The sequence below is a fragment of the Lissotriton vulgaris genome, chromosome 8, assembly GCF_964263255.1.
Source record: "Lissotriton vulgaris chromosome 8, aLisVul1.2, whole genome shotgun sequence".
NCBI classification, from domain to species: domain Eukaryota; kingdom Metazoa; phylum Chordata; class Amphibia; order Caudata; family Salamandridae; genus Lissotriton; species Lissotriton vulgaris.
Window position 1 is genome coordinate 1,207,829,842 of NC_141696.1, and position 23,835 is coordinate 1,207,853,676.

The following is a 23,835-nucleotide window of genomic DNA, read 5'->3' on the forward strand; positions in this document are numbered from 1 at the left end:
GTGCTTGGCGCCTCCTTGCCGGTAGACCAGTCAGGGCCATACATTGAAGGAAAGGTTGATTGAAATGACGTCACCTTTCTGTTGGACACTGGTGCCTCCCGTTCTACTGTGAGAACAGCAGACGTTCCAAACCTACCCCTCTCGGGGGAAGCGATCCAAGTAGTGGGCGTTTCTAATAAACTGATTAGTACCCCAGTTACAGAACCCATGGAAATTAAAATAGGGAATTTCAAAGAAATGCATAGATTCGTTGTTTGTGATTCAAGTCCTGTAAATCTACTAGGACGAGATTTGCTGTGCAAAATGAACTGTACCATCTTTTGCACTCCAAATGGTGTCGAAATTCAGACCCCAGATGAAGATGGAATCTACAAATTAATGCTAATAAGACCTGACTCAGAAATTAAAATATTGACAATTCAAGACTTACCTGAAGAGCTTCAACAGACAGTGAAACCAGAGGTATGGGATTTTACTGGAAAAGATGTAGGATTAATGGCAAATGTTGACCCAATTAAAATTACCATAAAAGAAGATGCAGTTTAACAAATACTGGACAGTATAAAATGAGTGCAGAAGTAAAAGCAGGGGTTGCAATTGAAATAAAAAGGCTGTTGGAAGCAGATATCATACAAGAAGTGTTGATCAGTCCTTGTAATTCGCCCATAATTGGAATAAAGAAACCAAGTGGTAAGTACAGGGTTGTACAGGACCTGCGCAAGGTTAATAAAATCGTTGTTCCTTGCTGTCCTATTGTGCCAAACCCTGCAGTGATCTTGTACCAAATACCGTGGAATGCTGGATGGTTTACGGTCATCGATTTATGCCATGCATTCTTTTCAATACCATTACATCCAGACAGCAAATTTCTTTTCTCATTTGAATTTGACAGTCATGTTTACGTCTGGAATCGTGTTCCTCAGGGGTAGACCTTCGATTTTTAATCAAATCCTGGAAAAATGCCTTGATCCTTTGTATTGCCTGGAGAATCAGCCCTGGTGCAATACATAGATGACCTCTTGGTGGCGTCTAAAAGTAGAAGAGACTGTGTTGTTGACACCATTGCCTTACTAAACCATTTAGGTGAAGGAGGGCCAAGTGTCGCCAGACAAATTACAGTTCTGTACCTCCTCAGTGAAATATCTGGGGCACCAGATAGAGAGGGGTATCAGGAAGGTTACTACAGAAAGGATTAGAATAATTCGAAACATGGAACTGCCCAATACCCAGAAAGAAATCAGAATGTTTCTTGGAGTTGTAGGATACTGTCGGCAATGGATTGTGGGATTTGCAGTCCTAGCAAGACAATTGATAAAAATGACAAAGAAAGGAGCAAAAGACCCAGTGGAGTGGGATGAAAGCATGTCAGCTTTTACGAATTTACGGGATTGTGTGTGTACAGCTCCCGCATTAGTAATGCCTGACTACTCAAAGGAGTTTGCACTGTTTTGTGACACCCGAGACAATTGTGCACTTTCAGTCCTGACCCAAATTCATTGTTTAACCAGACGTCCTGCAGCATATTTTTCCTCTACTTTGGATCCAGTGGCTGCTGGATTACCTGGATGTCTGAAAGCAGTAGCTGCAACTTGCATGAGTCTTGAACAAAGTGAATCCAGTTTTATGGGACATTCTGTAACTGTGTATGTTCCACATGCAGTTGTAATTTTGATGACTAGAACCAAAACTCAGTATCTGACACCTAGTCGGCTGACTTAAGTATGAGAGAATTCTTGTAGGTGCAGGAAATTTAACCATTGCCCGGTGTAATATTTTGAATCCAGCTACCTTACTACCAAATTCACTCACAGCAGAAGTAAAAGGAGAAGTTGAGCATGACTGCCTTGATCTGACTGAGTATAGCACTAAACCACGCCCAGACATAAAAGAAGTGCCCCTGAATGATGAAGATTACGAGCTGTTTGTAGACGGCTCATGCAGGAGACATGAGGGTGGAGGCTCAAGTGCTGCTTATGCAGAATGCACTTTAGGAGGTCCAGTGGAAGCATCCTATTTACATGGAGTCAAGTCTGCACAAATAACTGAATTGGTTGCATTGGCAAAAGCCTGTAAATTTGGAGAAACATGAAAATAACCATATACACTGATAGCCAGTATGGTTATGGGGTTGTGCAGGACTTTGGCCAATTGTGGCTACAAAGGGAGTTTCTGACTTCTTCAGGTACTCCTATCCGAAATGGAAATTTTGTGCAAGAATTACTGGAAGCAATCCAGTTACCAAAAGAATTGGCAGTGGTTAAGTGTGCTGCTCACAAATCTGGCGATGACAAAGTGACAGCAAGTAATCGATATGCTGACCAACTGGCCCAACATTGTGCAAAATACAAAACGGCTATTAATAAAAAGATGGGAGTAAAAGGAAACAGCTGCCAACTTCTAGTGCTTTAAGGAATAAAAACATGGGAAGAAGTGAGAGATTTGCAGAATGCAGCAGAACCAAAAGAAAGGGGGAGATGGAGAAAATTTGGTTGTCAGAGAAGGAATGAGGATGGTGTCATTGTCTACCTTGATGATATGTCTGTGTTGTCAGACTGTCTGCTTGCGCCTATGGCTAGAATGATACATGGAGACACACATTTAGGAAGAGATGTCATGATTCGCATCTTTAGACAAACATGGTTCAATTCGAAATTCAGGAACATAGCAGATGCACTCTGCCAAAGGTGCCTAGTTTGTCAGCAATTCAATCCCGGAAAGAAAACTGTGGTTTTGCCATGAAAGATAGGGAAGGCAGAAGGCCCTTTCATACGATTACAACTTGCCTTTATTCAGTTACCCCCATGTCGAGGAATGAAGTACGTCCTCGCCATTGTCTGCCTATTTTCAAAAGGGTGGAATCTTACCCTGCTCGCAGAAATGATAGCATCACTGTAGCCAAACTGTTACTTAGGGAACTGATACCACGGTACGGTTTTCCAGTCACAATTGAATCAGACAGAGGTGGGCATTTTCATAGCTAAGTAATAAGACAAATCTGTGAAGCATTCAAAATTACGCAAAAACTGCACTGTGCATATCGCCCAGAGGCTTCTGGAGTGGTAGAACAACTGAATGGCACTATCAAATCACAATTGGGAAAAATGTGTGAATCTACTTAATTGGAATGGCCAGATGCTTTGCCACTTGTTTTGATGGGACTGAGAAGTATTCCAGACTGGAACACAGGCTTGAGTCCACATAAGATATTGATGGGAAGAGCAATGCGGCAAGCATAGGTGCCAGGATACTAACTGATAAACATATCTGATGATTTGGTACTGGAATACTGCAAACAACTGGGTGACCAAGTTTGTTCTATCTCTCACCAGATTGGGGAAGACGCCATCGCCAGGCCAACAACTCCAGCACATGACTTGAACCCAGGTGATTGGGTCGTAATAAAGAAACATACTCAGGGCTCGACAAATCCGAAAAATGGTACTAGTCCTGCTGGTCTAGTACCATGGAAAATCCCCTCGACCTGACTGCAACCCACTTGACCTCCGTCTCTGAAAACGGAGCAAAAGTGACAAGTTAACAAGATTTAAAGGCATCTTTATTGCTCATTCCCTTAATGAGCAATAACAATGCCTTTAAATCATGTTATCTTGTCACTTTTGCTCTGTTTTCAAAGACAGAGGACAAAAGTTAGTTTGACTTCCTACTCGCCAGAAAGGGCGAGTAGGACCTAAAAATAGCTCGTCCTCATCCATTCTCCCTCGCAAATGCGAGCGGGCGAGTGGATTTGTCGAGCCCTGATACTCTTAAGAGTAGCCTTGCACCGAAGTGGGAAAAACCAAGACAAGTAATCCTGGTTACCACACAGCTGTGAAATGTGCGGGTGTGCCACGGTGGATCCATGCCAGCCATATGAAGAAAATGACTAAACCTGAAGAAACTGAGGCTGAAGGTTGTGCAGCTGAGGGGTCTCCTGAAATTGGTCCTGAGGTAGCTGAAGAACAACCGAGTTCCAGTCAAGATGATTGGGTCCCAGTAATCGACCTGACTCTCGATCCAATAGGAACAAGAAGACAAACCTACTTAGATAGAGAGTGGGATAGTGAGGACGAGACGGGAATAGAAGACGATCAGATTATCGAAATCCAAATCAAATCTGATGATGAGGAAGACCAAATTATTGACACTCCTCCAAGAACTCCAGAGCCTGAAAAGGGACAGATCGAAATTAGAGCAGAAGTTCAAGCGGAAGAAAATCAAAAGTTCGAAGTGCTTGAACAGGATCAGATAGAACTAGACAAATGTGTTCAGGAAGAAGAAATTGAAACAAAACAAAGCCAAATCCAGCATAGACCTGAACAAGGCCAGCTTAGCAACCATGCAGAAGAAGCTGAAATAACACCAGGAACTAGTCAGACAGGAAGGGAAAAAGATGAAAATGAAGTAGATGTGCCACAACTGAACAAGAATAAAAGAGCACTTGAAGAAAGCCAGATTACAGTGCCAGTTAAAAGATTCAAAAAAGGTGATAAAGTACCTAGATTTGTCAAAAGACGGAGACTAAGACTAAAAACTATCGACGAAGAACTTGAGCAAGAAAATCAAGACTCTAGTAAAACTGATCAGTCTGTGATAAACCCTAAGAGAAGAAGTGCCCGAATAAAGAGACTAAATAACAAGCATCAGAGTCCTGAATGGACTTATCTGGTGTTGGAAGACTTTGAAAACCTTGAAATAAGTGACGACGGTGAGAAAGAATGGATTACTGACCAGACTGACGAAAAAGTGAAACCAACCTGAAAGTTGCCCTATGTAAGCAACCTGTGCAAAGTTACAAAGAGGGGTTGAAGCTTCTTTTGAACTAAAAATGTCCGATTCCTCTGTGAATGGAAAATCGAGACGAAATTGTTGTAAAACATGCTGCAAAGTATGTTTACGTAGTGTAGCATTAGTACTTATATTATGGATAGAACTAACAATAACTATTCCTTACATGATGACTAAAGACACTAATTTGTACCCTACTAAATCAGTGACAAAAGACACAGAAGAGCTGCAAACGAAAGATACACCACAAAGAGTAGATACACAAGAGAAAGCACTTAGCCTTAGACAAACTAGAATGGACTTAGATGCACCAGATGAGGAAGGACTGCATTATCATAAAATCAAGAACAGAACTCATTTAAATGTATTTGCAAACCTTTTAGTACATTACGTAGAAGCAATGGAAATAGAAGACTGTTACGTCTGTATGAAGCTACCTACTACAGTAGCTGAGGGTGTGACCTACCATCACTTGCCACTAACATATGGAATTTCCTGTAGTATTTTAGCTAGTTTATTCTATAAGAGGACCTTTGCAGTATTATTATTCTAATTCAGATGTGTTATTTTCTGAACTTCCTATACGGGGAAATCTAAATCCTGTACATACTAAAAGTGATGTAACACGCTATATGGGAGAATATTTTCTAACTATAGGTACAATAGATTTAGGTGAAGCACAGAGATAACTTAACATGTTCATTACACGAACAAGAGAAAATGTTTCTAAATATGGCAGAGAAAAGAAGAGAAGGTTTTCAAAGAAAGGCAAATGACAAAAGGCAGAAAACTCCTTAATGGGCTGAAAACATAGGGAGCACCTCAAATGGTGCTTTGTTGCTGGATTTCGAAAAGAAGGGGAAACTTTGTGTTCACAGAGAAAAGACTAGTTAATATAATAACATATTCATTGGTTCCAGTGAATGCGAACACAATTTATTTATTTATGCGATTTTTAAGGTAATTGGAGGTTGGGGTTTCAAAAATGGATCAGAACCTGTGTTTCCTGGAATTTATTACATATGTGGGAACAAGGCTTATTTTAAATTGCCAGATCATTGGTATGGAAGCTGTTATTTTGGTATTGTCTTCCCAAAGATATACCATGTAAATGAAGTCGCTGGAAGCAATGAAAACACTAATGGATTAATTAGTAAAAGAGAAAGTGTAGGAGAAATGTTAGGCAATATATTTAGTGCGTTGATACCTACAGTGGGAGTGGCTCTGAATGCACACAGAATCTGCAAATTGTCAACAGTAGTAGATCGGTTATCAACTGACACTGCTGGAGGTTTCCTGATGGTCAATACCGAATTGGTTGCGATCAGATCTATGGTTTTACAAAACCGACTTGCTCTTGACACTCTATTGGCAAAAGAGGGCGAAGTCTGTAGAATGTTGAAAGCGCAACATTGTTGTACGTATATTCCAGACAAAAGTGTTGAGATTAAAAAGTATGCGAGAAGCATAACTAATTTGGAAAGAGCTCAAACCACTGGAGGTTAATAGTGCCTGGAAGAGACTTACTGATTGTCTCTCCTCTGTAGGTAGTTGGTTTTCTAACCTAGGTAAAAGTATTGTGAGTAAAATACTGATGCCAATAGCGGGAATAGGTTTATTATTGTTCACTATAATAATTTGCTGCAAATGTCGAAAGAACAAAAAAGAAATATACTGTCAATAGGAGAGGAATGAAACGAAATGTTGAAAAACTCGAACTAGAAGAAATGAATAATCAAATTTATAAAAAAAGTGAACAATTCTCATCCTAATAAAGATGCAGAGAAAAAGCTAAATAGAAAGTTTGAAGAAATTGAAATGGGTGAAATGTGAAAAGTTGGCATCTGGTTCCATTAATAGTGATGATAGTAAATATCATCAAACAGGGGATTGATGGAGTAAGGATTCGCACGTTAAGCAACTTGCTTGTATTAATGAACCTCGAATAACGTTAATAAAATAACCAACATGTTCGTTTTACTAATTTTGCACATTTTTCATTATACCGGGCGTCCGGGAGACGCTTGCTTAGGTGTTTATTATTCTTAATACGCTTGCACAATAAAATGGCCGCTGCTACGCGGGAATTTAGACTGCCCATGCGTCAGTCATAACCATGTGACGTGACTTATTCAATGTCTTGGAGGGAAAATAATTGCGCATGTGCAATAAATCTAAGATGGCTGCTCTGTGTTCTCACATGCTCTAAGCTTGCATTGCTGCTTTCGCAAAGCTGTCTGTTCTGCATAATCAATGATAATATAGTTATTATGAAGTAATGGGTGAAGTATAGAAACTCATGGTGTACAGTGTAATCATTTATTACTGTGTTCTAAATTGTTTTCTCTTGCTTTTAATATATCGTATCCTTTGGGCCTGGGAGGTGCTTACCACTCCATTTTGGAAGTCCCTACTCCGCAGGTCTCGTTGCGGAGGGAAAAGAACTCTGCAGCAGTGGAACCCAGCCAGCTGGCAGCCACAGCCAAGATGCTCCTGGAAACCTGACCTGCGACCTAGCTGAACAAAGCTGAACTGTACTACAAATGCAACAAATGTATATGAATATTGTATTCACTATTGTTATACGAAAGACATATGTCATGAGAACCTGGAATTTGAGGGGCGGGTACTGAAATTGAAATATTAAGCCTGAGAAAGTCTAAATTTTAGGTGGTGTGATGACCTAACCTTTTCCTTTGTACAATCAAAATTGGGGATCCTCACACTTGCAACATTGGGGGGTGGTACACTGACCCAAAAAAACAGTATAACTAGCATAGGTTTAGCTAGAGAAATTGTCCGACTTGTCCGAATAGCTGACCTGTCACTGACCCAATGCACTCTATAGGTGACTGATACAGAGAGCTGCGGAGCACTCTGTTGGGAGGTTCGCGAAACCCATTTCGGGGTTTTTGGTAATTGACAGTGCTGGAGAAGCACTTTGCTGGGAGGTTAGAGAACCCACTCAGGGTTATTGGCAGATTCCTTGCAGAGAGGGAGTAGCGCAGGCGTTGCAACCGAAGCTGCGGGTGTTGGTCGTACCCTTTGGTGAACCCGGTCCTGATCCAAATTCTGGGGATATCCTGTCCTGACTGTCCATGAGCTGTACCTGCTCGCCTACTGGCATCCAAGTCCTTGAGGGTTCCTTCCCGTCTTTTCCAACTGACCCGTGGCCAGGGTTGGTCTTCACTCTATCCTAGGTAAATATAAAGTCTGTGTGGGTGATTGCTTATCTATGTTTGTATTTCTAATTCTCGAATATTGCAAAGCGTAATTGCATATGATCCTTTTTCTCCCCTGTCCCTTGATAAATGAGATTTTCATGCATTACTTGTCTATTAGCATGTACCACTTTCCGACCTACCTTTAGGTAATGCTAAATCGTTTTCTATTTTAGTATATGTTCCTGATCTTACCCTCCCTTTAGGAGATAAGCTGAATTTAATAGTATGTTCCAAGCTTACCTACCCTATAGGATTGAGCTAAATGTAATCTCGAATTTAAGTTTCTTTAACTGCTATAAAGTCTCTTGGATATAGCATGTTCCTTTCTTTACCCTCCTTTAACCAACGTTGTGAAAGATTGTTATTCTAAATACAGCATGTTCCTTGTTTTTACCTTCCCTTATTCAAAATTCTTAAATGCTTAGCCTAATCTATCTTTTGCATAGCAATACGCTTTTAATGATCTTGATTATAGATAGCTTAATATGTTTTAATCTGATACTCATGACATATGATGATGATTAGATAAAGTTTCGAACCTACCCAGAGTCTGTGGTTATTTCATGTTTTTACAAATGTTGTAAATGTTCTTGACTATCTGATTTATAACTCAACTCCCTGATCCTGGGTGATTGGGTTCCTAGTGTCTACCTTGCTAAGTTATAGATATAGGAATCAGAAGTATAGAAAATCTCAAGTTATACTGATAGTAGAGCGTGAGTTACCCAAGGTGAATGTTACGGTGTATCAAAATTATGGGCTCAGGTGAGTATTAGTAAAAATATCCTAGCCGGTTGACCTGCGCGCTCTATCAGTCCATTTTCCAGAACCTTAAGTGATAGAAACTAGTATTAGTGAAGTTTGGTATTTTCTTTCTTAAGTACGACAAAGCAGAATGTAACCAAATGACCTGGACCAGAAAAAGTATGTGTTATTTCTCTGCAAATTGCTGTCGTCGTTGATGCTGTGCATGTATAATAAAAGGAATTAACCAGCCATAATGAAATATGTGATGGAGACCTGCGAGCATTAAATCAGTGAGCAAATGATTCCTCTAACATGGCAACATAAAAGTTGCAACAATGACAAATGTCTTCTTTCAAATGTTTAATTTAAGATGGACTTCTTATGGCTGTGGAGATGTTAGACACTACCTTACAAGAGCTCCGATGTTCATCACACTATTCTGTCTCAGTTGCGATCACTTTTTAACTTCTTTCACACTGCATTCCTGCCTTTTACTCCATTTAGTTGTAAAGCTCTTTGTCCCCCCAATCATTTTTACTTTCGACAATACTTTGGATGTTTTTCAGCTTGTTTGTCTTGTATTCACATTTGGTTTCACAAAAAAAATGATAAAATAACAGATTTTCACACTTTAAAAAAGAAGCACAATCATCATATAAGCACTGTTAGAAATGAGGGTCTCTAGTTGGCCAAGGTTTGTGCCTTTGTCCAAGTAGGGTCCCTTCTTCCTAGTCAGGGTAAGGGGGATACACTTCTAAAATAACCCCTGCTCACCCCCTTGGTAGCTTGGAATGAACAAATACTCTTATCTCAGAAGCAGTGTGTAAAGCATATGTGCACACATACAATAATACAGTGAAAACACTACAAATGAACACCACACCAATTTAGAAAAATAAATAATCTTTATCTAAACCAAACAAGACCAAAACGACAAAAACCCACAATACATAAATCAAAATAGGACTTATAAAAAGGTAGAAATCGTTCTGTTCATAGAAAATGGTGGATGTGACACTTTCAACACAAAGTACTTTGGATGTGTCAAAAACAGAAGCAACAAGCATTGGAAATGCAATAGGTCTCGCATTAGGAAAGTTTGAGCTATTGGTCTTATAAATGACATTTTTTTTTATTGATGTGTTTTTAAAAATAGCTAAATTAATAGCTTTGTCATTTACAATGCCAATAGTTATAACTTTCGCAAATGTGACACCTATAGCATTTGTAATGCAACATGTTTTGTATTTACGTGACTTAGATGTATTGATATTACAAATAACAATGGCTTTTAATTTTTTTAAATAATTAATACTTAAATAATTTATTTAATTTGTAGTGTCAATAGCTTAAACTTTTGTAAATAACTTTTGTGAAGATTATGTTCAGTGTTTTTTATTGTGACGAAAATCCAAGAACAGAAGTGAAATATTAACATCTTTTTGTGATTTGTAATAAAGCTTGAAACCAGCTTGAAACATTGAAAGAACATATTTGAACCAGTGATGCTGTGGTTGCGCTGAGTGCTGCTGTGGTTGCGCTGAGTGCTGCTGTGGTTGCGCTGAGTGATGCTGTGGTTGCGCTGAGTGATGCTGTGGTTGCGCTGAGTGATGCTGTGGTTGCGCGGAGTGATGCTGTGGTGGTGCGGGGTGATGCTGAGTGGGAGATGGGGAGAGGGAGAAAAAGGAGGGAGAGGGTAAAGAGAGGGAGAGAAGAGAGGGAGAGAGGGAGAGGGAAGTGAGGGAAAGGGGGAGAGGGTAGAGGGAGAGAGGGGGAGGAAGAGAGCGAAGGACGGAGGGGAGAGAGAGGGGAGAGGAGAGCAGGCAGAGTGGGAGAGGGAGAAAAAGGAGAGCATGGGGAAGGTAAATAGAGGGAGAGAGGAGAGAGAAAGGGAGAGGGTGAGAGAGGAGAGAGGGAAGTGAGGGAAAGGGAGAGAGTGAGAGTGAGGACAAGAGGGAACGAGGGAGAGGAGGGGGAGTGGAGTGAGAGAGGGAGAGAGAGGTAAAAAAAAATAAAAAAACTGGGAAGCCTTGCTTCAAAAAGAGGCATACCTTATGTTTTACTTATTTGTAACACAATACGGATATTGCCGACCACATTAAACATGTTAGGATGTTGTCCGAGCATGTGATTTCATAAGAGTTCCATCTATTAATTGGAGAACTTCAAATTGTCACCCTACATAAATCTAAATGAAACAAACGTATGTTCGACATGATATAGACTACCGATTTAAGGTGTGCATTGGTCACACAGACAGGCAGTTAGGTGTAAATCGAAGAGAGGGCGCTACTGCATGCTTAAACAAAAGACTAATCTTAATATTGCGGGTAGCAGTTAACAGGGTTTCAAACTTTAGTAAGTTAGCAGGTCATCATCAGTACAAGAAAATATTGATCAGGGAGTTTTTAATCTGCCGAGAGGTCAGTTCAAGAGGTACAAATAAATCTTGAATCCACCTAGTCAGAATATTGTACGGGTATCCTGAAGTTCAGTCCTGTACAAGACACTTCCTAGAAGTTTAGCTCTTTGGGAATGTTGGCAACACCCACACAGTTGGACTTGCATTTCTTATACCTCTCCCACCCTTCTTGCTTACATATGTTTTTGTACTAAAACAGTTGATGTAAATTGAAACACATGTAATCTATAATTGTCTCTGGGGTGAGCTGGGGCCATCTGAGAATGCTACAGAACACAAAGCCCATTCATTCATTAGTGCCTGGAGACACTAGCATCCTTCTTTGCAGCACGTTTGTAGAGCTAGTGATTTCTTCCTCAGCTTGGAAGCTGGGGAAAGAGCTAAGTGAACTAATGATTCCACTGAAGAGTAAAAAAAGTGATCACATAACGTGTAAAGCGCTCTGATACCTTCGGGTCTAGCTAGCTATACAAATTAAAAACAATAACAGGCTCCAAATTCAGTCTTTCATCCTTACGAGTTGAAAAAAAGGGTAGCATTGAGTTGGGTAGTAATGTACATATCAGTGCCTAGATCCCAAACACAAAATGGTAGACAGCGCTATGTACAGTTAATTGTGTTATTTTTGTCTTCCAAAGCCGTACATAAGTTGGCTCAACAATACTTTTTCCGGGCTAACTAAAAAATTTTTACATTAAAAGTAATACCTGTGGCGTACACATTCCTTGCACTGGCTGTGTTTTCAAAAACTTAAACCGGTGCGAAATTTTTCGCGAGTCTCAGGCCACACATCCCCGCAGCTGGTGAAAGGAGGTGCAAGCGGAACCGAGTGGTGAAGAACAGAGGTGAAATGAGCAACACTGAACAAAAGGCGCGCCCTCTGAAGTGTTGTGGCAGCTTTAACATCTTTTCTGTGACGTGGCCGAGGTGCGAATGGCGGCGGCACAAGCTACAGTAAGGTCCCTGCTAGAGGACTGCAGCAACATGGGGCAGAGGAGGAGCACGAATGACAAAAGATAAGTGGGAAGGTGAGAAGCCAAACAAGGAAGGGGCAGAAAGGATCGGATTGCAGACTATGGTCAGAGATCAAAAGATAGCAACACAAGGGGAGCCTTGGAGTGACGAGGCGCTATTTGTATGTCTTGCAGATGGGTGCGGGGAGGAAGGAACCGGAAGGAGCGGCAGGCTGCTGTAATGAGCGTCATTCAATATGTGTGGGAGAATGAACGAGGGGCACTCACTGCAGGTGAATAAACAAACACGGGCCCGCAGTGGGATTGCCCGAACATGAAAGTTATCAGAATACATCACACAGAAGGAGGTCGCCAAAAGTTAGGTAAACTTGCACACACATGGCCACGCCGACTCTCATCTGGCGTCTAACTTGGGTGCACTCAAAGAAAGATGAAATTAGATGTACTGATAGAAGACAATCCAGATGTGGTGTTGTCCCCCGAGACAATTCCTTTCTCAACAAGACGGAGGGCATTGCTGTGGGGAGGGGGAGGAGAAATGCGACACGGCGGGCAGGGGAGGGGGCGGAGCGGCGATGAAAATAGATGACTACTTGCTTTAGTTGGGATTGCAGATTGCTCTAAAAAATCATATGATGAAACAAGAAACCCGCCGCCGCCCCGTTTCCATCTCTTGTGCCTCCACGCGAGACTGAGGTAGCGCAGGATGTCTGCACACTGCTGTTGCCTTAAGAATAAGAAGCAGTGGCGCTGTCAAGAACACGTTTGCATCAAATAAAGTAAGCGGGTGAAGCCGGCTACCACTTACGGCCTGTCATTAGAGGGACGAAGTCAGGCAGGTAGCAAACTATAGTCCCGACTTCCATGCGGAAGTAAAACAAATCAGATTATATTCGTTTATAATCGGGTCAATGTAGCGTGAACTCGGCTTGAAGGTATTCGAGTGCTTTACATGAGCACCATTTACATTACACATTCTCAGGTTCATTTGTGTAGGCGCGGGGAGAGTACGTGATTTGTCCAGCATCGCAGGATGTTGAGGCGACGCGGAGACACTCTATTCTCCTATTCCACTGTGGGCCGCTCTGGTTGTTAAACACATTCTGATCCCACTTTACCTGCACCCTGCGACACTGTCATGGCATTTGGATGCAGAGCAGCAAAGGAAGGACACAGCAATTGATACCCAGAAGCACGTTTTACTTCTCACAGTAGGTGTGTGCCAGGGACAAAGCTGCACACCTTTACAGTAAAGTGCTGTTATTAATAGTTGTTACAAACAGCCACCAAAATGGTCGTGGTGAAGAAAATTTGACACCCTTGGACGCTAAGCTGCCATTTCCACCATTCAAACGTTATCGTGCACCTGCGAGAGTTCACACACTGAAGACTAACTCGATCACATGTAGAACACACTGCAAACTGACCCGCCTCTAAGCGCTATCTAAGGAAGTACTAATTAGACGCATAGAACACACTGAAAACTGACTCGATCACATGTAGCACACACTGCAAACTGACCCGCCTCTAAGCGCTATCTAAGGAAGTACTAATCACACGCATAGAACGCACTGAAAACTGACTCGCCTCTAAGCTCTTCCAGTGAGACTACTAATCACACGGGTCTCAGTCGCACTACAAACTGACTATCCTCTAAGCGCGACCTCTCGAAGTAATGATCACACACTCACTGCAAACTGACTCTCCTCTAAGCTCTTTCAGTGAGCGTACTAATCGCACAGATCGCAGTCACACTACTCGCCTCTAAGCACTACCTATGGAAGTATTAATAACACGCATTGCATACAGAATCGCCTCTAAGCTCTACGAGTGAAGTACTAATCACACAGATCGCAGTCACACTACAAACTGACCCGCCTCTAAGCGCTATCTAAGGAAGTTCTAATCACACGCATAGCACACACTGCAACCAGAATCGCCTCTAAGCTCTACCTGTGGAAGTACTCAGAAAGAGAGCTGTTATTAGCTTCAGATTAACCAGGATCTTGTTGGGACTAGAAACAGAGAACGCTGCCAGCAGACCAAAAATGGGACTAGAAACAGAGCACGCTGCCAGCAGACCAAAAATGAGCCGTAGCCGGCATCGGGCCAAGATCACAGTCTGAGAAGGGGGGGGGGGGGCGGAGGTGGGGGGGGGGGGGGGGGGGGGAGGGGAAATGCGAAATCGCCCAGTAAGTTAAAGTTTGTTTAAAGCCCTATATGCTCGCAAGCTCGATGCGTGCGCATCGAATAGCGAGACCTAAAAAGGGGCGCAAGGTAGGTGATGCATCGGTTCCTTACACACAGGAAAGGGGATGCATTGGTTCCTTGCCCTGGGGGAGGAGATGGGTTGGTTCCTTACTGCTGCGTAGTGGAGGTGAGGTTTGTGTTCCTTACCAGACAGGAGGTGATGCGTCAGTTTCTTACTGCTGGGGAGGGGATACGTTGGTTTCTTACTTCTTACGCCAGCGATTCGACTGGCACCTCTTTGAGATGCGTGACAATCCGGGAAGATGCAATGCTTAAAGATCTGAGATGCGCTGCGACAATTCCAGTTGTGTCCCCTTGATGCGTCGGTTCTTACACAGCAGGACCTGCGTCAGAGTCACTGCCGTGATCTCGGATGTCGGAGATCTGTGTACAGGACTCGTCGCACAGCAGACACTTCAGCCGCGGGCAGGCGCTGCGTCGATTCTTTGGCTGCAGCGGTGCGTCTGAAATTCTTCTTGCACCGCTGTGATGCGTCAGAACCAGGCGATGCGTCGATTTTCTTTTGTCTTTTGCAGTTCCCAAACCCAGAAAAACCTCCAGAGGCCCAGAACACTGGCAGGAACTTCTTGGAAGGTCATAACTCCCAGCAAAGGAATTCAGAGGGTACTGGGGGTGAAGTCTTTGTGTCCCTGAGACTTCAGAACAGGAAGCACACCCTTGGAGATCTTCCTCAAGCAGGGGACACAGCACCCAGCAAAGTCCTTGTCCTTTCCTTGGGAGATACAGCCAATGCAGGCAAACCCCAGTCAGCACACAGCAAAGGGGCAGTACTTCTCCTCAGTTTTTCCAGCTCTTCACCTTGGCAAAGGTTCCTCTTGAATCCCAGAGTAAATCTACAGTTAAGGGGTCTGGTTCCTAACATTTACAGTCCATTTCCCTTTGATCTCTGGTGTCAGAGAGGCTCTGTGCCCAGTCAAAACCATTTCTGCCCTCTCTGGTGCAACATCCCGGCAGGAGGTGGCGACAGCATTGTGCAAGGCAGACCAGGCCCATTCAGGTGTGAAAGAAATCTCCTTCCCCCTACTTTGAATGCAGCCCAGGTCTATTCAGCCCAGGCCTGACACACCCTGGAAATGCAGGACACACCTCACGCCCCCCCACAACCCCCATGTGTTGTCTGAACAGAATGTACATCCCATGCCCCTGTCACTCCAAAGCCAGACAGTCAACACACAAACCGAGCAGGGGCACACTGGATGGGTGAGCAAGAAAATATCCAATTTCTAAAAGGGGCATTTTCAAACAAAGCATTTAAAAATCATCCTTGCTAAAAGATGCATCTTTATATTCTCAGTTAAGGCATACCAAACTCCATTTTCCTATCTTGTTCACATGGGCAGTTATACTTATAAGATGTTAAAATGTTATTAGTGAACTCCTCATTCTATACTATACGACATATCTTTTCAATAGTGAAAAATGAAATTGGCAGTATTTCACTTTCAGGACATGCCACACACATCAGGACATGTCCTACCTTTCACATTCCCTGCACACTGCCCACAGGGGTACCTTGGGCCTACCTTAGGGGTGACTCCCATGTACGAAAAGGGAAGTTTAGGGCCTGGCAAGTGGGTGCACTTGCCACAGACAAGGCAGTACTAGACTACACAAAGGCACTGCAATGGCAGGCCTTAGACCCTTTTGCAAGGCTGCTTCCTTTTGCAAGGCTGCTTCTGTTGGTGGCACAATCTGTGCTGCAAGCCCACTTGCAGCATTTGACTTACAGGCCCTGGGCGCACACACTGCACGGTACTAGGGACATAGTAGTAAGTCAAACAAGCCAATCATGAAAACCCGAATCCATAATAACAATTTACACAGAGAGCATATGCACTTTAGCGCTGATCAGCAGTGGTAAAGTGCCCAGAGTCATAAAACCAACCAAAACAGGGTAAAAAAATAGGAGCTCAAAAAGCAAAAAGTCAGGGGATAAACCCGCTGAAAAAGCCAGGTCTGACAACTGACAACCCCACTCCAGCCTAAAGCCAGGGTAGACTAATCAATCCTTTGATGGACTTAACTGGTTGAGGCGATAGAACTTACACCTTGCACACAACAGTGGAGGTACGTTCTGGTTCTACACCTTGCTGAACCCAGTTGCATCCTTCGTCCATACCCTCAGGGCCCACCAAGCTAATACATGGGGAACCCTCCTTCTCACCTGTGAACCCCATCTGTGCAGCGCCTAAACTTTCTATGCTAACAGATGTGTCCCAGAAGGCAGACAGTACCCACATGGCCAACACAGTGGGTGGCCCAGTCAATCCCCGGGGTGCGACTCCTGTAAGCCCTCCCCACAGGGGCCACCCTGCCCACCAGGACAGCCAGCCATAGTGGCCACTGATAGCTGTCAGTGCAGAGAGCTAGGCCTTTCATGGTTCTCTAGCCCCTGTGGCTTCAGTCGGAGAGTGGGATCCGGTAGCTCCAGGTACCTGGCACCCTTTGTTTACTCTCCATTCTGTCAGGTCAGGGATGGCATCCCGACACTTGCCCACCAGCCCAGGGTCTCTACCTGGCAGCAGGACAGGACACTGAGGTGGGCTTTCCGACACCCGATCCTCCTTCCTGAGGCTATGTACCCTCCCACCTGGAGCGGTAGCCCATTCCAGAATTGTCAGGGCACCTGTGGAAGGTGTCTTACACAATTTGCCCGCGTGTTCAGGGGTGCTATCCTGCAACTGGTACACCAGCTTAGGATCTGTGCCCTTATGATGGGCAGGGGTTACAGGTGTGCCCTCTCCCCACACCCCAACTTGGGCCCTGCACCCTCCCACCTGGAGCAATGCCCCCAAAAGACAAACCGGTAGGGGCTCTGTAAGCAGCTCCCCTTTCTCCGGGTCAGGAGGGACGCCCTGAACCTGGCCCTCCAGCGCAAGATCTGCACCCTTAGGCTGGACCTGTGCCTGGCAACCCAGGACTTCCGGTGGAGTACACCAAACACTGCTCTTACCCCTCCCTCCCCCATCGCCCCCCTAAGGGAAAAACACTCCTCTGGAGTTGTGCAAGAGTCTGCTAGGCGCAGGTCCCCAGCCTCCCGTCCACCTAACAGAGCCTGAAGACTCCCCAGGCCAGAAGTGGGATCACCAAGGCCAGTCCTGGGGTGCTCTGACCTCAGAGCTGGCAACTCCTGACCCACTGGTCCTTCCACAGGGGACTGTGTACCCCCCTTCACCCCTCTCTCTGGACTCAGGCACCCTCCATACTGGAGAGGTGTTGCCAGACCCCAGAATCGGTGAGACTAGGCCCCCCTACTGGTGTTCCCTCATGGAACCAACCAGGCCTTGCACTGGGTTTCGGGCACCTCGGGACACAGCTCACTCCCACTCTTTCTCCTCCGAGACAGGAGTTGGGACCTACACCCCTTTCACTACTCTGGGACTTATCTGAGCTACCACATACATCCCCTACCTCACTTGCTTGGGGAAAACCTGAACCACTTCCATCTGGATCACCTCTGATGCTTCTTCAGACCCTCTGGAATCCACCAAAAAGTCTGCTTCCAGTGTGAGATCCATGGAGTCAGAGAATTTACACTCAACGAGGTGTTGGCATAGCTCTGGAATACAGGGAGTTAAAATATGCTCTCTAACATTTGAATCCCACAGCCCCACACAGGTGTTAACTAAGCTACACTTTGTCTCACCATCCAGTGACTCGCACAAATACCCCACAATCACCTACCAGGACTTCTACTATGGGGGAAACCCTCTGCCTGCACCGCTCATCTAGAGTCAGTACAGTGTCCCTTACAATACTGGGAACATGATCCCTTGTGCCAGTTCCCTAACCTACTTCAGGGACACAGCGCACCAGTGTAGCTACCTTATAAACCTGTACCCCCTGGTGTATGTTAACCCTCTCCTTCAAGTCAGGCGCCAGATCTCTGGGTGTTTGTACTTCACCCTCAGCACTAGATAACATCTTTTTGCTGCCACCATCTGAGCTGGACTCCACCTCCAGCCCAGCCAAGCCCACTTCCTGAGCTACACACATTTCCTTTTCTTGGGCTAAGGCCTTCTTGGTCCCAGCCCTCTGGAGCTCATCAAACTCGCTCAGCCTCCGCTCACAAGCCAGAAACCCTTCATCTTTCTCAGCTTCTCCCACACTTTCAGAGAAGTTCCCTTACTCAGAATCATTTGGTAGTGTTAGCCTCCAGCGGAGTAGCTCATAACAAAAGTAGGGCTGTCTCCAGATCATACCTGGACCTTCTCTTCACAGGAAGTCTTATTTCCTTGAAGAACACCCGTAGCTCCCTCATCGTATAGGTGAACATGTGCCAGAAGTCGAGTTCCATTTTGTCAAGACTTCCCCGGTGCAACAACTAACCAGAGTCTCAGTACCAAAAATACTTCCAGGCGGACACCAGAAAAAGACACTATATGATTGCGTGATGGTCTGCACTAAACTAGTAGTGTACACCAATCACTGTATGTAGGACACAAATGCAAGTCGAGATCCTCACCGCTGACCACCAAGTTAGAAATGGGGGGGCTCTAGTTGGCAATGGTTTGCGCCTTTGTCCAAGTAAGGACCCTTCTTCCTAGTCATGGTAAGGGGGGATACACTTCTAAAATAACCCCTGCTCACCCCTTTGGTAGCTTGGCACGAGCAGACAGGCTTATCTCGGAGGCAGTGTGTAAAGCATTTGTGAACACATACAGTAATACAGTGAAAACACTACAAATGGACACTACACCAGTTTATAAAAATAAGTAATCTTGATCTAAACCAAACAAGACCAAAACGACAAAAATCCACAATATAGTAATCAAAATATGACTTAAAAGGTAGAAATAGTTCATAGAAAATAGTGGATTCGACACTTTCAACACAAAGTAACTTTGATGTGTCAAAAACTAGCAAAAATGGTCGCAGGGAAGGCGACACATCGGTTCCTTATACACAGGGAAGGAGATGCGTAGGTTCTTTACTGCTGCGCAGGGGAGGTAATGCATCAGTTCTTTACCGGAGATGAGGTGATGCGTCGGTTTCTTACTGCGTGGGGAGGTGATGCGTCGGTTTCTTACTACACCCCTCAGCAATGCGACCGACCTGGTGCCTCAATGCGAGGCGTGACGATCCGGGGCTATGTGTGAAGCGCTGTGACAATTCCAGCCGCGTCCCATTGATGCATCGGTTCTTACACAGCAGGGTTAGCGTCTGAGGCAGTGTGGGGAGGTCGGTGCTCAGGGCTTGTCGCACGGCAGACACTTCAGCCGTGGGCGGGCAGCAAAGTCCTTGTCCTTTCCTTGGCAGAAACAGCCACTGCAGGTTAACCCCAGACAGCACACAGCAAAAGGCCAGTACTTCTCCTCAGTTTTTCCAGCTCTTCTCCTTGGCAAAGGTTCCTCTTGAATCCCAGAAGTAATCTAAAGTTCAGGGGTCTGGCCCCAACATTTATAGTCCATTTTGCTTTGTTCTCTGGTGTCAGAGAGGCTCTGTGCTCAGTCAAAAACAGGACTGTCCTCTCTGGTGCATCTTCTCGGAAGGAGGTGGAGAAAGCATTGTGTAAGGCAGACCAGGCCCATTCAGGTGTGAAAGAAATCTCCTCCCTCCTACTCTAATGCAGCCCAGCCCTGACTCACCCTGGAAAGGTAGGACACACCTCTGAACAGAATGCACATACCCAGCCCCTGTCCCTCCAAAGCCAGACAGTCAATCCACAAACCTAGCAGAGGCCCACTGGATGGCTGAGCAAGAAAATATCCACTTTCTAAAAGTGGTATTTTCAAACCCAGCATGTAACAAGCTTGTGACAGAAAAGATATTCGCTAGGAAGAAAAAAACACACACACACACCATACAGACAGCACGTGACGCCACACGTAGGGTCCGCATTCCCTATGTAGGATGTATACGGACGTCCACGTTAGGATCAGGCGCACACAGCGGTAAAACAAAGCTGCGGCACGAAATGGAAACGAAGGGGGAAGGAAATGTGTGGCAGCTAATGCGACGTATTGAGGCACATGGCGCAGCCTCAGACCTATGATTTTAGACGTCTGGTGCCTCAATTACAGGGAGGGTGACTTCAATGAACTACCAATAAGGCGTCGTCGTGATAATAAGCAGAGCCTGTAGACTGAAGCCGCTCCTCCAAAGGCAAATACATTTTTCTGCCATAACTTTTCTGAATAACGTTTTTTGAATAACGTTTTAAAAGGAAGACCAAAGATGTTTACTGTTTGAATTCTATACTGTAAGCTATTCTTCGTTTTAAAAACAACCCCGTTCCAAATAAACCACTGCTGTGAGAGAGACTGAAGTCCCTTTTCCGTTTTACTGCCGTTGTTTTGAAACTCAGTGATAGGACCGTAGCACTTCTACGGGATTGGACGAATTGTTTCTACTTCGTATGAGCAACCAACAAATGGCCCAGTTCATTGAAAACTCGATTGTTATTGGCTGACTGGTCGCTCCCCCTCACCCCCTTTAGCTTCTGTCACTCCAAGCAGGATGCAGTGGATGTGGCTGGAACAATACCAGACAACACGAGACTTTAGAGCTAGATAAATCCTTATACAGCAACAGCGACTTGCCAAATTATAAACGACGGCGAGCAGAATAAAAACAAGCAGGATTAGATTGCAGCAAAGCAAATAGAGGAAAACAAGACGGACGGACGGAAGAGAGGGGAGGGGGGAGGAGAAATGCGACACGGAGGGAAGGGGAGGGGGCGGAGCGGGTTAAATTATACAAACAACAAGCTGGAGGGAAGAGAGGGGAGGGGGGAGGAGAAATGCGACACGGCGGGAAGGGGAGGGGGCGGAGCGGGTAAACAAAGACGGACATGCACGCGCCCGTGACTTTTAAGGTCAATGCGCATGCGCATAAGCTTAATGCGCATGCGCATTGACCTTAAAAGTCACGGGCACTGCAAGGAATCGCCACGATTCCTTGCAGCGTGGATAAAGAGTGGATAACTCGCAATAGTCTCGCTTGCTCGATGCGCATGCGCATCGACAGGCGAGACCTAAAAATCATCCTTACTAAAAAATGTATCTTTATATTCTGAGTTCAGGCATACCAAACTCCATTTTCCCCATCCTCTTCTCATGGGAAGTTATACTTATAAGATGTTATAAGTGAACTCGCCATCATACACTATGGGTCAGACAGCCTTTCAAAACTGAAAAACGAAATTGGCAGTATTTCACTATCAGGGCATACCCCACACATCAGGGCATGTCCTATCTTTCACATGCACTGCACCCTGCTGCATTTTGAAGACTTTTCAGCAAGAATAAGATGAGATCTTCTTGGACCATTAAAAATATGGCTGTCCTGATGAAGTGTTGGAATGAGCACCGTAAAAATATAGACATTTCTTGGGAAGTGCATAGTAAATGTTCAGGATGGCAAAATGGACATCAGACCCCATATTTTATTATGCCCTCTCCCCTAAAGATACAAACAAATATAAGTATACTCCGATATATTACCTTACAGATGGTATATATTCTTGATCATCTTACTACTGCTTTTTATATTGTTAAAAAAAAGGAAAAAAGCAAGACCTACTGTGTTTGTCAATATTGTTGAAAAATTGTGCCACATACTTAAAACTTATAAGCCATGTGTCGGTTCAAATAAAGCCCATTACTTTTTTAGGCTTCGCCTGCAGAGCGTTTTCAGCTTTAATAAAGAATTACTGAGTACAATACCAATACTTACAGAGGGTCCCAAGTCAACCGAGTGCTTACTGTTGAGCCAACTGCTGACTTATCATTGGTTGTCCCTTGTTAAACTTAACTGCTTCCTTCTTATTCAACAGCTTTCTTTCCTCTTCTTGTGTTTGTACCTCCCCTTGAACATAACTTATGTGCCATTCTTTTGATTGGATGGATTGTATCATTCCACTGCTCACATTCAGGAAACTACTTTTATTCAGCACTTTATGGGAGTGTATGTTTCTTCCTCGCTCTCACGTGCAGCTTTCCCCCAAAACACGAATCCTCTCCCCGAGCACTCTCTGCTGCTCTCTCTCTTTACCCAGCTCATTCACAACTTCACCCACTCCTGGAATTTTTTTTGCTTTTTAATGTATCCCCACCCCCCCAACTTGTTACATCACCCCATTGCCCCAGCTTTCACTTATCTGCGAAGCTCTCCTTTATTGGTTCCTCGCCACAACTTTTGCAGTCTTTTTTGTTGTTTTTTTTTTAATGTTCCATTTTGATTTTTTGGTCAGGCCTGAGAGAGCTTACATTTGCTGCAAGACCACTTCTTTATTCAAAGTGTGCTTTTGCAGGCTTAAATTATTTGTATTTAATGCTCTACAACTGGCACCTGCCATGCATGAATGATAATCAAAAAAAATTAACAAAATGGTGCCTACATCATGCAGTATATTGGCACGAGCATAGTGGCTTGCATGCATGCAGGCATAGCATACATCATTATGCTGGTTCATCGTTGTGTCATGAATATATAGGCGAACCAATTTCTTTGTGCCAGTGCTACGCCAATAAATAGGGTAAAAAGCGAGTCACTAACTTGGGGGCGGGGTGAAGCCCGCTTTAAATTTGATGACAAGGCAGGAGGCTCCTGTTATGCTTTCTTTCTAGTTAGAAGTTAAAACAGAAACAGCAAGAACAAAGCAAAGAAGCATAATACCCGCCTCCATGTCTTTCATCTAATCAGAACACCATCTGGAAAATCTGATGGTCCGTTTTGTTTGTGTTTTTACTCGCCATTAGCTGAATAATAATCTCGACCTGGGTATTGTCATACAGTTCTTTTGAGATATATATGCAAAGTTTAGGATATGTGTCGTTTAAATTCGCAGAGGGGGGAAATTGTGATTTTGCCTGGAGCGGTATTGCATCTATGCAAATACTCCCATTTTAAACAGGAGCCTGTCACTTTTTAAAGCCATGGCTTTATTTAACCTCTCCTCTATGTAGAATCTTCGCATTAGCCCACAGAAATAGACCAGCCCTGGCAAATTATCCATAATTTACCTACTGAGTTTTGGTAAAGTAATAGCAACATGTAGGAAAATGGTGTAGATAGCCAAGTGGTGGCGATAATAATTCTTGAATGTCTATTCAACTAACCATTATGCCAACGCTCCCCACTATCCCACATATCATCGGACGTTTGGCTGCTCAACATCTAGCCAAGCGCCAGACAGCGTAAGGTGAGTTTACTGTCTCTAACAGTAGACATGTTCCTTCTACACCTACTTGAATCCAGCCGCCATGCCTCCGCCTGTCCCACTCGTTGTGAAGGAAATGCTTATTTTTCTTTTAAGTACATTCGCCAATTCTCCATATTGGTAAAGTTACAGTCAGCAGCACTACCACAGTTTGGACTAAAAGGCCTGTCTGGTCCTTTTAGTTGTAAGGATGAGTGACGAATCTACCGATGGGAAATACAAATTGCGATGTTATGAGCCACCCAATCG

The 23,835-nt window shown here is 44.2% G+C and overlaps 1 protein-coding gene across 1 annotated transcript in view; it reads right to left on the minus strand.

The window, feature by feature from the left end:
- Nucleotides 1–23,772, minus strand: part of EXOSC8 (exosome component 8) — a 289,111-nt gene extending 265,339 nt beyond the window's left edge. Inside the window, exon 1 of the mRNA XM_086935084.1 lies at nucleotides 23,615–23,772. Coding sequence (XP_086791210.1) covers nucleotides 23,615–23,631 — 17 coding nt within the window. The 5' untranslated portion in view covers nucleotides 23,632–23,772. The remainder of the gene's footprint in view (nucleotides 1–23,614) is intronic.
- Nucleotides 23,773–23,835: the final 63 nt, after the last annotated feature.